Source organism: Lactuca virosa, chromosome 5 (assembly GCF_052849685.1).
Source record: "Lactuca virosa cultivar CGN04683 chromosome 5, Lactuca_virosa_CGN04683_v6, whole genome shotgun sequence".
Lineage (NCBI taxonomy): Eukaryota > Viridiplantae > Streptophyta > Magnoliopsida > Asterales > Asteraceae > Lactuca > Lactuca virosa.
In genome coordinates, this window is record NC_136430.1 from 442,292,294 (window position 1) to 442,306,571 (window position 14,278).

The 14,278-nt window shown below is 34.8% G+C and overlaps 2 protein-coding genes across 4 annotated transcripts; one reads left to right on the forward strand and one right to left on the reverse strand.

Annotated features, from left to right (window-relative positions):
• The first annotated feature begins 6,039 nt into the window (after positions 1-6,039).
• Positions 6,040-8,912, forward strand: LOC145114143 (uncharacterized). Of its 3 annotated transcripts, none has more exons than XM_079050145.1 (7): positions 6,040-6,292; positions 7,099-7,154; positions 7,482-7,606; positions 7,696-7,783; positions 7,983-8,157; positions 8,271-8,392; positions 8,531-8,912. In XM_079050145.1, the coding sequence occupies exons 2-7, from the start codon at positions 7,115-7,117 to the stop codon at positions 8,665-8,667; spliced, it is 687 nt and encodes a 228-aa protein (XP_078906271.1). In that variant the 5' UTR covers positions 6,040-6,292; positions 7,099-7,114; the 3' UTR covers positions 8,668-8,912. The 3 variants fall into 3 exon arrangements, with proteins under 3 accessions (XP_078906271.1, XP_078906272.1, XP_078906273.1); XM_079050146.1 differs by having other exon boundaries at positions 7,109-7,154; XM_079050147.1 differs by having other exon boundaries at positions 6,043-6,292; positions 7,699-7,783.
• Positions 8,913-8,980: 68 nt separating this feature from the next.
• FHA2 (SMAD/FHA domain-containing protein) lies at positions 8,981-11,034 on the reverse strand. Its single transcript, XM_079050144.1, has 3 exons — positions 10,141-11,034; positions 9,461-9,618; positions 8,981-9,369 (listed from the first exon to the last, which is right to left on the reverse strand). Exons 1-3 carry the CDS (start codon positions 10,775-10,777, stop codon positions 9,160-9,162), a joined length of 1,005 nt encoding a protein of 334 aa, XP_078906270.1. The 5' UTR covers positions 10,778-11,034; the 3' UTR covers positions 8,981-9,159.
• Between the last annotated feature and the right edge of the window lie 3,244 nt (positions 11,035-14,278).

Here is a 14,278-nt window from a genome sequence, read left to right on the forward strand (position 1 = left end):
GGTTGGTGGTTTTTAGACATACATGTCCAATGTATGTCTTGAACCCATATTAGGTCAAAATGAGGATTTATGACCTAATCTTTATGCATGGCATCAAAACTTGATTTAGACCAGATCCAAGACACTACTAGGTCACCTTGACTTGGAGATTCATAAAGTTGCAAACTTTATGAGATACAACCATTGAAACATTCAAGAACAAGGAGCAAAAGGGACAAAACTCAAGATCTAACAACTTTGAATGATAAAAAATTGGGTCTTGGACACTTACAAAGGTCCAGAAGAGTGCCAAACTAAAGAATGGGGCTTTCTTGTTGGATCCTTGCTTCCTTCTTCCACCTTCTTCCTTCAAAACACCAAACTAGCTTCACAAATAAGAGAGAAAATGATTAGGGTTTCTTTCAGGGCATGAGGGGTTGATGGGGGTTGAGGGTGAACAAACCCTAGCCTCCACATTCCTTTAAATAGGGAGAAAAACCCGGAAGATTAGGGTTTCTATCCAGCCGTCAACACGCCGTGTTCCAAGAAGAAACACGTCGTGTTGCCCAAAAAGAAACTCACGACTTCTCAAATCTAAACATGCCGTGTTGGTGCCTCCAACACGCTGTGTCCAAACCTCAATTATACCCAAGGGTGATACTAATTGACCAATTGACATGAAATAGAATTATAGGGATGAATTTAGAAGTACCTGAACACTGGGATGTTACACAGTTCTACTTCAGTTTTCCGCTTTCACGATTTTCTCTCAAGAACCCTAACCCTAAATTCTCTCGTGATCTGCAAAATTAACTTGCTTTTTGATCATCATGTCTCACGTCAATCAATTTAACACCACTGATGAAGAAACCTCCATTCCACAGATGAAGATTCAATCGAACACCGTCCGGTTCAATCCAGATATCAATGCCTACCTAGAAGATCTTCAAATGATCTTTCAATGTTTGAACGATTATGTTCTTCATCATGCTTTGTATTCATCTTTTTCCATTCTGATGCAATGGTTATCACTGGCCTGTTCTTTGGCTATCTACAATAAAAGTCGTGAGGTTATCACGTTTCAAATGGAAACAAATGGGAAAAAGAACTTATCTAAGAAGCAGTTTTCTCAGATTTTTCAATTGGAAGTTAACGGTCCCTTTGAAATCCTTTCTCCTGATCAGATTATCGCTATGCTAAATGGGATGGGGTATTCTCCTTCTATACTCTCATTAGTGATTTCAGGATATCAAAATTACCATCTCTGTGGGAATTTTTCTTTGGGGTGGTCATTCGTTGCTTGACTGGGAGGAATTCTAGTCTCGATAAATCTAAGCTTCAATTGTATTTGATTTTGGTTGGTTTGTATTATAATTTGAAGGTTGATTATGCTTCACTGTTGTAGGATGAGTTCGCAACTTATATCAATCATTCAAAGAAGGCAACTGAGATAACAAGTGCGAGATTTTGGAGTTTGATCCTTATTGAGGCGTATCAGCAGGTTGGTATTCAAGTTCCTGCATATATTAAAGTGGCTGAGTTTTCACATTTACAAATTCCAAAAAGCTTGGTTGACAATCCTACTGATTTTCCTTCTATTGGAAGCATATCAGAAGCGATTTTATCTTTGGTTCAAGAATCGAATCTTGTGTTGATCTGTTATCGAGAAATAATTGTCGAAGTTTCTCGATTTCCTACTCCAAAGAAATCGAAGCCCAATTTAAAGGATGTTGTTATCCAAGAACCATCTAGTGTGGAGCAACCACAGAAAAAGAGGAAAGTTGCTAGTGTTTTGAAAACTGGTGGTAGTAAGAAGTTAGTGGCAAATCCATTACCTCGGAGGTTAAAGAGGATGGTTGTTGAGAAAGATGATATTGGTGTTGGAAATGATGACGAAGATACAAAGATGGGGGACTTAACTCAAGGTAAGTCTTCGCAGTAACATCGTGAAGCAAATGTAGATGATGTCGATCATTTGATAAATGATGCATATCAAAATGATTCTCCGCCTATTTCACCATAAAGGATTTCCTTTTTCGAATCTGCTATAGAGGAGACACGCATTCTGGATATCCATGTGAACACATTTGATGTGGACACAAATATCACGAATGTTGAAACACGTTTGATATCTATTCGAGAGTCGACTACTGTTATTCCACTAGAGGTCTGTAATTTCGAATCCAATACAAAGGAGAATAGAAATCTCAACATCCCTGAGAAAGCATCAAATATGCACTCAAATGTCAACATTGGTGTGCCTTCGGCTATTGCTATTTCGAAAATTCTTCCACCACCACCTACTTCACCACTCAAATCATCTTTTTTTCAAACCACATCCATTCCATTCCATTCACCAACTTTTTATGGAATCCTTTGTCAACCTATTGCTACTTTATTCTCATCTAAATCCACCAATCCTTCAAATGATCAAGTAATTGATGATTCTCAGCATATGGGTGATGATGAGGAAGCATTTGATCTTGGAGCTCTTACCTTAGATCCTGATGAAGAGGATATTGAAGACGAAGCGATTATGCTTGGGAAACAATACAAGATCTTAAATTACAAGATGAACATGATCTTGTAGTGTTTAAATGATTCTCCTGCCAACAAATCTTACTATGTTAACAAAGAATAAGTGGATTCTCTATTAAATTCTCATGAGTCGAAGTTCAAGGACATTGTCATGGGTGTTGTGAATGATATTCAAGGAAGGCTTGACAATAACTTGAAGGCATTCACGTTCGATGTTTTAGAAGTCCAGACAGTTACAAAGGAGAGGTATGAGCTATTTGAGAAGAGTTTGTCAAATTTCAAGGAGTCAATTGAACTAAAAGTTTAAAAAGTTCATGATCTCATTAAATCAAAAGTGAAGAAGATTTATGGTTTATTTCTTAGTGTACAAAAGAATGTTGGTTGCTTACTTTCAGCAACCAGAACCTTAGTCGAAGATATACATGCTTTTAATCTCGAATACAAAGAAGATCTACAAAAAAAGAATGAAAAAGATGTATTTGTGTTCAAAGGTATTGAGACTTCCCTTAATGTTTTTCAAGAACAAATCTCAAAGTTTACAGCAAACTCGACATCTTTGATGTCGGATGTACAAATTTACAAGGTTGTGTCTTCGATATAAACTTCTTTCAAAACCCAGCTTGCACCAATCTTGGACTTGATATTGTGACTTCCCACAAATGTTCCACGTGCGATGTAAGTGTCACAATGGGAGATAAGGGTGGTTCGTCGAAAGGAGAAGAAGATAAAGGGAAAGTTGTTGGGAAAGTTTTCTCTCATCAAATCCCAAATCCTATTCCAACCAAACCAGTTTAGACGATGATAACAACTATAACTACAAGTTTAGTTGTGACTCCGCGTATTGAAGTTGATATGTCCAAGCTTCAGTCAAAGAAGAATCTATCCATCAATGAAGGAGGGTCTTCGACAGTCAAACCAACTACTGCAGCAAGCAAAGTTAAAGGCAAGGGGGTTGAGCTATGTGATGAGGAGAAGAAAAGGTTGAAAGAATTAGAGATCAATAAATTGAAGCAGTTGAACAATTTCTTAAGGTAAAAGGAAAATGATCCTTTAGGGATGAACAAGACTTGGAACTATGAAATGATTAAGACAATGACATTTGGAGAAGCTGATGCATTCGAAAAGATGCCAAAAGAAAGCTTCGTTATTGAGAATACACCACTACAACAGTAGAATTTTCCTTTCAATCCTTCAATGTTCATTTTTGAACAATTCAAGTTAGCTGATAATTTTCATGAAGATGAAGCCTTCAAGTATGTCAATATGAGGTTTCATGCAGTCCTTGGGAAGAAGGAAGAAGAAATTTGGTCTTTAAAGAATATTGTGAAGCTAGTTTCCATATCGAAGGATGATGTGTTTGAGAATCTCCTTTAGAACTATCGATACAAGGTTATAAGAGTAGATCACGGTATTTGTGAGTTCACCATCACAAACTTCTCTTTGATGAATCTGAATGATCTTATCACTTTACCATATCTTATCAAATCTCTTTATGATAAGCAGGTGACTGATAAGATATCATATGTTATGGGATATGCTTATATCAAGAACTTCATTGATTGTTATCTTGCACACCTTGGGCTTACTGACTTTGAGATTGCTAAAGCCTACAACAAGTATGGGAAGAATCCAAATGCAACATTAGATGGTGTGGATCTCGAACAGTATGATGATGGATATATTATTTTGAAACCTTTAGGTGTTATCTTTCAAGGGAAGAAGGTGGAGGGAAAACAAAAGAAACACTTCTTTTATACCGATCTGAAAGAAATGTATTCTATAGCAAATTTGACGAATATTTTGCTTAGAATTGCAAAGTGCAAGAATAATTCTGATGGTGATAGGCAGAAGATAAGAAATGTGATTTGTTGGTATTTAGAGATCAGGAATACACTGATGGATGCAGTGAAGACACTACCAACTACTTGAAGACTTGAATACTCTTCGTAGGGGGGTGTAGAGGATAGTTTTGTTATGAAGATATTCGTTGTCGAACTCTTATGGTTTATATATCGATGTAGTGTCTTGTAGTCTATATTGAAGGTTACGCACCTTCGATATATCTATGTATTTTAAAGAGCATAACTGTTGTAACACTTTGAATGTCGAAGTCTCTATATACTTTTTGTGTTTGTTGAGAGTACTATATATAATACTGTAGTAGATATTATAGGTAGCGCTTTTCAGTATTCACATTGTAACATGTACCTTTGTTATTTCCAGAAAATCAAGAGCTTAAACAGATTTATTTACCCTTCGTGCTCATTTACTTTACGGAATCATTATTTGATTGAAATATTGACTCATCATAATTTGAGACTTGTTCTAGAAATTCTAAAGTTTTTTTTCCAAAATCCAAAAGTTCAGTCCAGAATATGGAATGTTGGTCTGGAATTCAGTCTAAAATGTACTTTTTGTCAGAAAAAGTGTTTTTTGTTGGTCTGAAATGCTCATTTCGGACCAAGTGATTATTTTTGGTAAAAAAAAAATGTTATTTTCTTCAAATACATATTAATATGTGATTAGATTACTTAATTTCCCTTGAAATAATAATAATAATAATAATAATAATATACACAAACAAAAACTACTCATTGTTCCAAACTTAATTTTCTTTAATAATGATGATTAACTTGCAACCAAAATCAAACACTAATTTATAAAATATATATTTACATTCAAATTTAAATCTAAAGTTTGGATAAATTTTACTCAACTGCAAACAAAATTAGACATTAAGATCATGTTTAACATGTTTACTGAAAAAATAACATATCAAAGACAATAAATTATCTCAATCATCTAATAAAAAACTAGTTTATAAGTCAATTTATCAATTATTTTATGATATGATCAAACACTAAATTATAATAATTGATAAATAAACTAGCTTATCTATGTATATGCTAAACATGACCTAATTATTAATGCTCCAACAATGTAGCATATGATTTCAATAGAAAAATCTAATATGATCAATTTAATCTTGTGATTTTCTTTACTCATATATGAAAATTAAATTTAGTTCGTATTGCTATTTAAAAGTAAAGCTTAAATAAATTAAATATTCTAAACTGCTATTCAAACCCTACACCATTGACATTGTCACATGAAAACAAAAAATATATGAAGAAGAAAGATGATGCCATTGGCATCCACACAAATTTTGTTTACAAAACATGTACATGTGATACAAAAAGTCACATTTTGGTTGGTTTTCTGTAAATAACTCTAAGCCCAAGGGGAATTGTGTAGAAATGGGCGAAGAAAATTCAAAAAAATGAGCAGTAGCATAAGGATAATATGGTAAATTTGACCAAAGAAAACCTAAGACCCACAAACACAAAGGGTGTTACAACTTACAGCCTTCTTTAAAGCTCAAAACTTGTACTTATTAAATTACACAATTACCCTCATTCAACACAGTTTCTCTCTCTACAAAAACATTACAATCAAACCACCACCCTTGACCTCTCTCTCCCTTTCTACACAACAAAACATAATGAGAGGTGAAATAAAAACAAAAGGTGGTAGATGCATGAGCAACTACAATTCCCCTCTTTCTATCTCTCCAACTCTCTTTCTCTCTCTCTCTTCACTCTTTCTCTCTCTATAATAATATACATATATAGATATATCTATATCTCAACTTTCTCTCTCCAACCTCACCACCTTGCCTTTGTAATCCTCTTCACTACCATCCAGATCAAAACCCCTGTTGATTTCGTGACCTTTCTTGGTTTTTGCGCTGTTTTCACCACCTTCGCAGTCGCAGGTATCTACAACACAAAGACTCTAACTTCGTTTACAATGTCTGTACTTCGCTGCGCCCCCACCACTCTGTTCTACCTACAAACCCAAAATTAGGGGCTTTCTTCAAAATCGTTCATCCACGTTAATTTGTGTAGATGATATGATCGTTTCTTTTCTTCAAGTTTTAGTTAATTAATCTGTTTTGCTTTGTGGGTTTTTTCTTGATTGATTGGTAAGTAGGGGTTAAGACTTCGTTTTTGTTGGGCCTTCGTCCATAAAAGGTGGTAGGTTGGTGGGTTGACTTATTTTTATGAACACAAATGAAGCTTTTTTCCTGATTTTTTTTCCCTCGATCGAGATTCTCTTTCTATTTGGCAGGATGTTTGTTCTATTTGAGGTTATAATTTCTTGTGGGGTTCCACGTTTTTGGGTTTTCTTGATTTAAGTTGGTCTGTTCAACTTTGGAAATTCAAACATTTTCCCCATCTGGGGTTCGAATTATGAGCAAGATTACGAGGTTTTGTCACCTTTTGTCCCATGTTCTTGTAATTATTTTGGTGATTCAAAATCACCCATGAAGTGGGGTTGACTCGATATTTCTCCCATGTCCTTTCCTGTACATTTGAAATCGACCTTTGGGTGTTCGATTAAATGCTTCAAGTGCTTTCATAGTATAGATCCTTAAACCCATTCCTCTAACCCCTTTGTTGTCCTGCTTTTGGAGTTAAGATCCTCAAACTCTATGTGCTAATGTGGCTCTTGTTTTTGTCATATTTAACTTTTTTTTCTTTGTTTATAACTTGGACTTCTTTCTTTGAGTTGTTTAAGATTGTGATAGGAAGCTATGGTGAGCATTCGTCGACAAAGATTGATCAAGCTTTATGGTACTTCTTCAAATTAACCAACTTTTTGTTATAATGTAGATATCGTGAGGCTTACTTGTTATTTTAGACAGGGTTAAATGCTTATATATGCAACAATGTTTCACCCTTTTCCTTATAGGACCAAAATGGTGAACATTTTAACTATAACCTGCAAAATTTGTGTCGGTTGCATAAATTGTTACAAAAAACACTTTGTTGCATAAACAAGCGTCTTAAACCATTCAGCTATATAAAAACCACTTACTTGATTGATTCATTTGTGAATCTTGAATGAATAAAGAATTGTGAATAATGCATTTGTTGATAATTTGCTATGGTGAATGTCAGGGCGAAGTCCTTCTCTAGATTTGATATCATCATTTGAAAATGGACATTCTCCTGGTGGTGGTTGGGTCCAACATGGCAGACAGGTCAGCATGCATCCAACACCTTTGGTTGACCGATCTACAGAGGTACATGATAAAATATAACTTTGTTTTTATAAATGGCATAAAGTTGTATCTTTGTTATCTTATACTTGATAACTTGATTGATGTTTTAGCAGGAGAAAACAAAGTGTGAAGAACCTGAATCCTTAAATGTTAATGAATCAAGCTCATCTAATAAGCAGCCACCATTTCAGCTTCCAGGTTTGTGTATTCATAATTTTTGAAGTTAATGGTTTTGATTGAGTAACATATGTATGAATATTGTGCACTTTTAAACTTTAAAGAAAAAGATTGTGAGTATATTTTAACTTATGGGGAAATGGAACGAAAAAAGTAAAAGAAACAACACCTTACATTGTTGGTTGACTTTAGTTTTGACCAATTTTAAATTGTTATTCAGTGTTCAAAAGGCGAAAAAGACACAGAAGAAAGCATTTTGAGAATCAAGAACCTTGCATAATGAGAGGGGTGTATTACAAAAACATGAAATGGCAAGCTGCCATTAAAGTGGACAAAAAACAGATCCATTTAGGCACAGTTGGCTCCCAAGAAGAAGCTGCTCGTTTGTATGACAGGTTTACAAATCAAAATCAAAATCAAATCAAATCAAATCACATTGCATTTTTACATGTTTGAAAATTTGACTCCATTTGGGTTTGATTTTGTTTTGGTGTTGTTTGTATAATAGGGCTGCTTTCATGTGTGGTAGAGAACCAAATTTTGAGCTTACAGTAGAGGAGAAGGACGAACTCAGTAAACTGAGTTGGGATGAGTTCTTAACTGTGACTCGGTCTGCAATCAACAGCAAAAGTAATTCCACAACTCCCTCATATTTTGTATCTTTTCAAGTGATTGAATTCCAATTTTATCCATTAAACAATTATATATATATATATATATATATATATATATATATATATATATATATATTTTTTTTTTTTTTCTCAGAACATCAAAGAAGGGTGAGTTCGCGAATGAAATTTGAGCATCCATCACAGAACAAAGATGATGATCAGAAAGCTGAGGAGGATCAAGGAGGAAACAGCTTCTCAGCATCCGATGATGCAGAGACATCAGCATCTTGAAGTTGATGATGATTTTTATTTTATTTATCAATTATTTAATCTTTAGCCATTTTTAGCAATTTTTTGGTGATAAATCTAATGCATATCTTAGGAGTATGCCCTAAATACAACTGTTGTAGTGTGTAATCATAGAGCCAATGGTGCCTTTACAATTGATTTTGATTGTTTATATGGGACAGTAAGTAAGATGATATGATCATATGATATGCTTTCTATATTTAGCACAAAAATATGTTTACAATTGATTTTGATTGTTTGTTTATTTGTTTTTTTTCTAATAAAAGCAATATATTTCAACTTTTACCCATGATAGCAATTTTCAATGGGAACCATTTAGCATTTGAAGATAAAATGTGCATAGTCAAACCAAATGCTCAAAAGATGCATATAGTCAAATACAAGCAAAAGTTAAAGACCACAAAAAAAACATAAAAAGACACTAAAAAGTTGGCATATTGAGAGACTAATTTACATAAGATTGTTGAAAATGTCTCATGACAAGAGTGAAACAAGCGAGACAAACTCAAGTGTAACACGTCCTCTAGATCGAGTGTTTATGACAAAATGTTCAGGGTATTTCCTCAACAACATAAGCAGTCCAAACCAGGGTTTTCCTTGAGCCTCAGGGCCCGCATTATCATCAGAAGTTAGATACCTTCTAACACGACTATGGTGCCACACACTTCCATATTGTTCCATCAACTGCATAATGTAAAAGTAATAGTTAGAAGTTAGAAATGTTATTAAGAGAGAAAGGTTTTATTTTATAATGAGTTGGTTTTAAATGTTTTACCTGAGCATGAAGTTTTTCCATAGCCATCCAGTCACCAGGACCACAAAGATCAGATAACACAGTAGCTACAGATGAGACTACATCTTTCTCTTCTAATTGTAACAGTTGCTGGTTGTCTGACTCTCGGTCAACTCTTGATCTTCCCTCTGACTTTTTATCTATAATCACAACAGAAAAAAAAGAAAAAAAAAAGAAAAACACAATTATGAATCTTTATCTTACTTCATGTGAGTTGTTGTTTCTTCTTGACTTAATGAGCTTAAAGAAAGTATACAGTTTTATGATGCATCACATACAGCTCAAAGATACATTGCTTCAACTAATTACTATTGTAAATATCATATGTGGTTTTCTGATATATTGATTTCAAATCTGCTTCACATGAACAGAAAAAGCTGCCTGTAAATCTGCAATGTAATCAAGAAGAAGAAGATACTGCCATAACGAATTGAGATATCTTGTTCTTGCTTTTATGATCTTTCTGCTGAATATAATACAAATCCAACTTGAGATCTGATATAAAGTGTTGTTTCTTATCACCCACATCAGGGTACTGATTAATGATTATGAGCAACTACCAAAACATCATTTTCTGCAAGTTCCATTGAGCATGTTCAATGTGACAAACTAATATCAGAATTGGTCATCTAATGTACAATACGAAAGGTTAAATTACTAACCAGAATGTGATTTCCCACAGGAACCAGAAGGAGCACCATATGCATAAGCATCAAGTGCATCTGGAGCACCTCTCCTCATCTTCTTAGCCCCAACAACTCCACTGTCGTCCATATCATCATCTTCATAAGCATCTTCAAAATCGGTCATATGCCTCCCCCTACCACTCTTCTTCCCGGTCGAAACCCTACCAGACGGAGGCAAAGCCAAATGATGAGGAGACTGGTAACTGCTGACGGGACTAGGGTTCGGAAGGTGGTGACGTGGCGGCCCAATTGGACCACCAAGGATGCTTCTAACGGGCAGCAGGAAGTAAAACTCCTTGTCGCCGATTTGAAGAAGATCCTGCGAATCGAGCTTTACCGGTGGAGTACCCGGTAGGTGGAGGACGCCTTCAACGAAGCAACCGTTTTTCCCGAGGACTTCTAGGGCAAAACGACGGCGTTGGAAATCGTAGAAAATGCGGGCGTGGTGACGGGATATGTTCATTCCGCCGCCGAGGGAGGAGAGATCGACGTCGACGGTGGATTTCTTGGAGTTGCGTCCGAGGATAATGGAGTAGGTTTGCATGTAGTATTCAAAGTCTTCGCCTTGGAGCTTGGCGAATCCTGCTTCAACGTCGCTGCTGCTGCTTCCCATCTCCTTTGTTTTGTGCGTAATTGAGGACAACAATGGATCGGAGGCAAGGGATTAACTAGCCGGCCATTAGTGGAGGAGGAATTGATGGGGATGCAGGCAACAATGAATAACAAGGGTTTCACTGCAATTGCCCCCTTTTTTTTTCCTTTGGTTTTGTTAATGATTTTCTTGTTCTCGTTTTTCTATAGCTGTTTGATTGTAAATGACTACCTTGCAATTATATTCGAGTATTACCTTGCAATTATATTTGAGTATGGTATCGTTTGATGGTTTGATGCAGGTTAAAACCGGATGGCAAACTCCCTTTATTTGTGACTCTGTGTCTCTATGGATCGATTTTGTTTGTCTTGTATTATTTTCTAGTGCAAAGTAACAGTGTAGTTCATTTTCTACCCCTATTATTTGTTGGGTTTGTCATCCTAACAAATTGACGTGATTGTCGGTCGGGGACACAGTATTACTAATTGTTTATGTCTAGATTTTTTCGTACATGTACACCATTGCCAATTGACACAGAAATTGAGAAAACACTCAAGAGGATCAAAAAAACAAGCCAAGCTTCGAAAGAGATAACCGTATTCCGGTACTTCTTCCTCAACCACCCCTCCGGTTATTAACATTTGGGAGGACATACCCCTCTCAAGTGCAACAAAAACTAAAACCGAAACTCCTTCACCCTCGCATCAACCATCCTCACCTACAGACACCACTCCACCTTCCTCACCATCTCACACCATCCCAGACTCAACACCCACATAAACCTCAATTATTACTTCTATCAAAGGAGGCCAATGAGGAAACGAAGGTAACAACAACGACAACAACAACAACAACCGTGGTCCAAGAAACTTGTAACGCCAGCATATTCGGGCTAGTCAACTTAGAGATAATACGAGTTAAAAATGACTTTTAATAAAAGATTATTTAGGATAAATAATTTTAGCCAATGTGACAACCGATAAGTTCACTGATCACCATTATGAAAGATTATAAAAATAGATGTAATCGCTTAGTATTGTAATATTTGATTTTTTAGACAATAAGAATCAAATGTCTCATTACATTTATTTGTTAAAATGTTCATTAGACTTAAAAATTAACATCCGAAAAGTTGTACCATTTTCTAAGTTGGTTAACATACTTGGATTGTACTCGTTAACGTGATCTCAAAGATATAAGATTCGTAAAAATATGACTCAAAATGAAAGAGTTATGAATTTTATAAAAATAGAAATCAATTGCGTAATTAAAATTAATTCATCAAAACAGTACTTAAAGATTGGTTGAGTTTTGACTAAAAGTGCAAAAGAAGTTTCGTAGTACTCCTCAAGATATAAACTTTAGGACAAAGTTTGCCGAAAACTGGATCCGTATGAGAGAGATATGATTTTTGTAAAATCATTTATTTTTACCCCCGTTATGCACGAAAATGAAAGTCAAAATGTGACAACTGGAAAATTTTGATTAAGCAAGGTTTAACGTGTAGTAGCTATGTATAACTGTATAAGTATAACCACAATGTAACCTTGTTGCAATAAAACATTTGAAAGTTAAAAGGGCATTATTTGTATATGTATATGTGTATGTATATATGCATACTTAGAAAATCATGTTTGTCACACCCCCAAACCAGAATGGCGGAAACATTCGGAGACGGATGACATCATGTACAGTATCATAACAATGCACAATAGTAAAACAAGCAACAACATCATCCATTGCATTAATAATATAATTTAATACAAGTGTGTTCTGAATGTATTTGTAAGACACCAAAAATATATATATCAAAATAAAAGACGAGTCTTGAACATGCTCCGTCTTCTCAAAAACCTGGTCCAGTCTACCTGTCTACTGGTGACCTGAGAATACAAGTTATTTTGAAAGCGTAGATCAGCATTTAAGCTGGTGAGTTCATAAGTATTTTAGTGTCAAATGTTTGTATAAGTTTGAAGAAAATGTTTGTAAGTGTTTGATGTAAAGTTTGTAAATGTTTGATGTAAAGTTTGTATACTTCCTAGAAAATCTTATATTTTCTACTAAAATGGAGAGTAGTCTTCTACCAAGACCTGACTGTTCTGCATGTTTGTTCTTTTTGTAAAAGTAAGTGTTTTCCCAAGTATATGACTATTATTACCAGAAAATAGTTTACATTACCTTTTATGTGAGAAGATCACTATATGAATGTAAAAGGGGAAAATGAAAGTGTACAGTAATGTTGTAATAAGTAACTACTGAAGCACTAACTACCTTAAAAACCAATTTGTTTAATTAAGGTTAAAATGTGATGTGGTTATAACCATACTGATTGACGAGTGTTTAACATGACGACCTGCTGGCGTCGAAACTGATGTGACAGTTGTCACCCCTTGGCCTGCCGGCCAAACTGTAGCGAACAGTCGAGATGTGGGATTGTCAGTCTTGTATAGATCTATACACACAATGCCCGCTCTCCCTCCAGGAGACTTTGGTTACAAAACGCGACCTAACAAGTATATTTCTAAGCCGTGAAGTAGTGGTTTCACATTAATGTTATCTTGTTCTTGTAAAAGGATGTATGTTCCTTTCTGTTCTTGTTATTGTATGTTCCTTCCTGTTCTAGTTATTGTATGTTTTGAACTGACTCGTGTATGAACTGACTCATTTAAGTTTCATTGTTCTAGAAATAGTAAGTAGTAACTTCCTAAACTATACCTATTATAGTTTACTAGTAAGCTCTGTTATTGATTGACTGATCATGTTTGTACACCTTTGCTACCCAAATGTATTGAACTGATTGAAGGTACTTATATATATATATATATATATATATATATATATATATATATATATATATATATAACTAAGATTCAAATGACATTCGGACAAACAACCGATACCCTAAGTCCACAACCAAACACGGAACAGGAAATAAAGCGAGTTATCAGTCCTAAGCCCTTTCAACCTTGTTTATATAACTATATCTATATAGACATGATTTTGACAATATATAAGTTTAAAAGAGTTTTGTAAAACGATAAAGAGTTTATTATATAAAAGAGTTTTAACCATCTGAATGGTTATTGATTACTTGATGTTAGTTGATAAAATGATTTGAATCAGTTTGTTTGATAATACAGTTTTAAAGTATAAGAAATCCTCTTGTTTGATAGTTATAAATCACATGTGATTGATATTATAACTATATTGTTTTCTACTTGTATTACCCCCATAAAAGCTTTTAAAATCATTAAAAGATAAGTTAGGGGTATAAACTCACATGTAGTGAGTGATTCGAATGAAAGATAGATATAGGATGCTTGAGATCACAAATGAAGTCCCGAAGCACAATTGGATCCTATTAGACATATAATCACATATATAGGCATACAATTAGTGTATATAACAACTAATCATGTAAGGGAACAACCTTAGGTACTAGGAAACACTTGGAATGAAGTGTTACAATCACATATGATTGTATGAAAGGGTGTTCACGGCCACACTATAAGTGTTTACGGC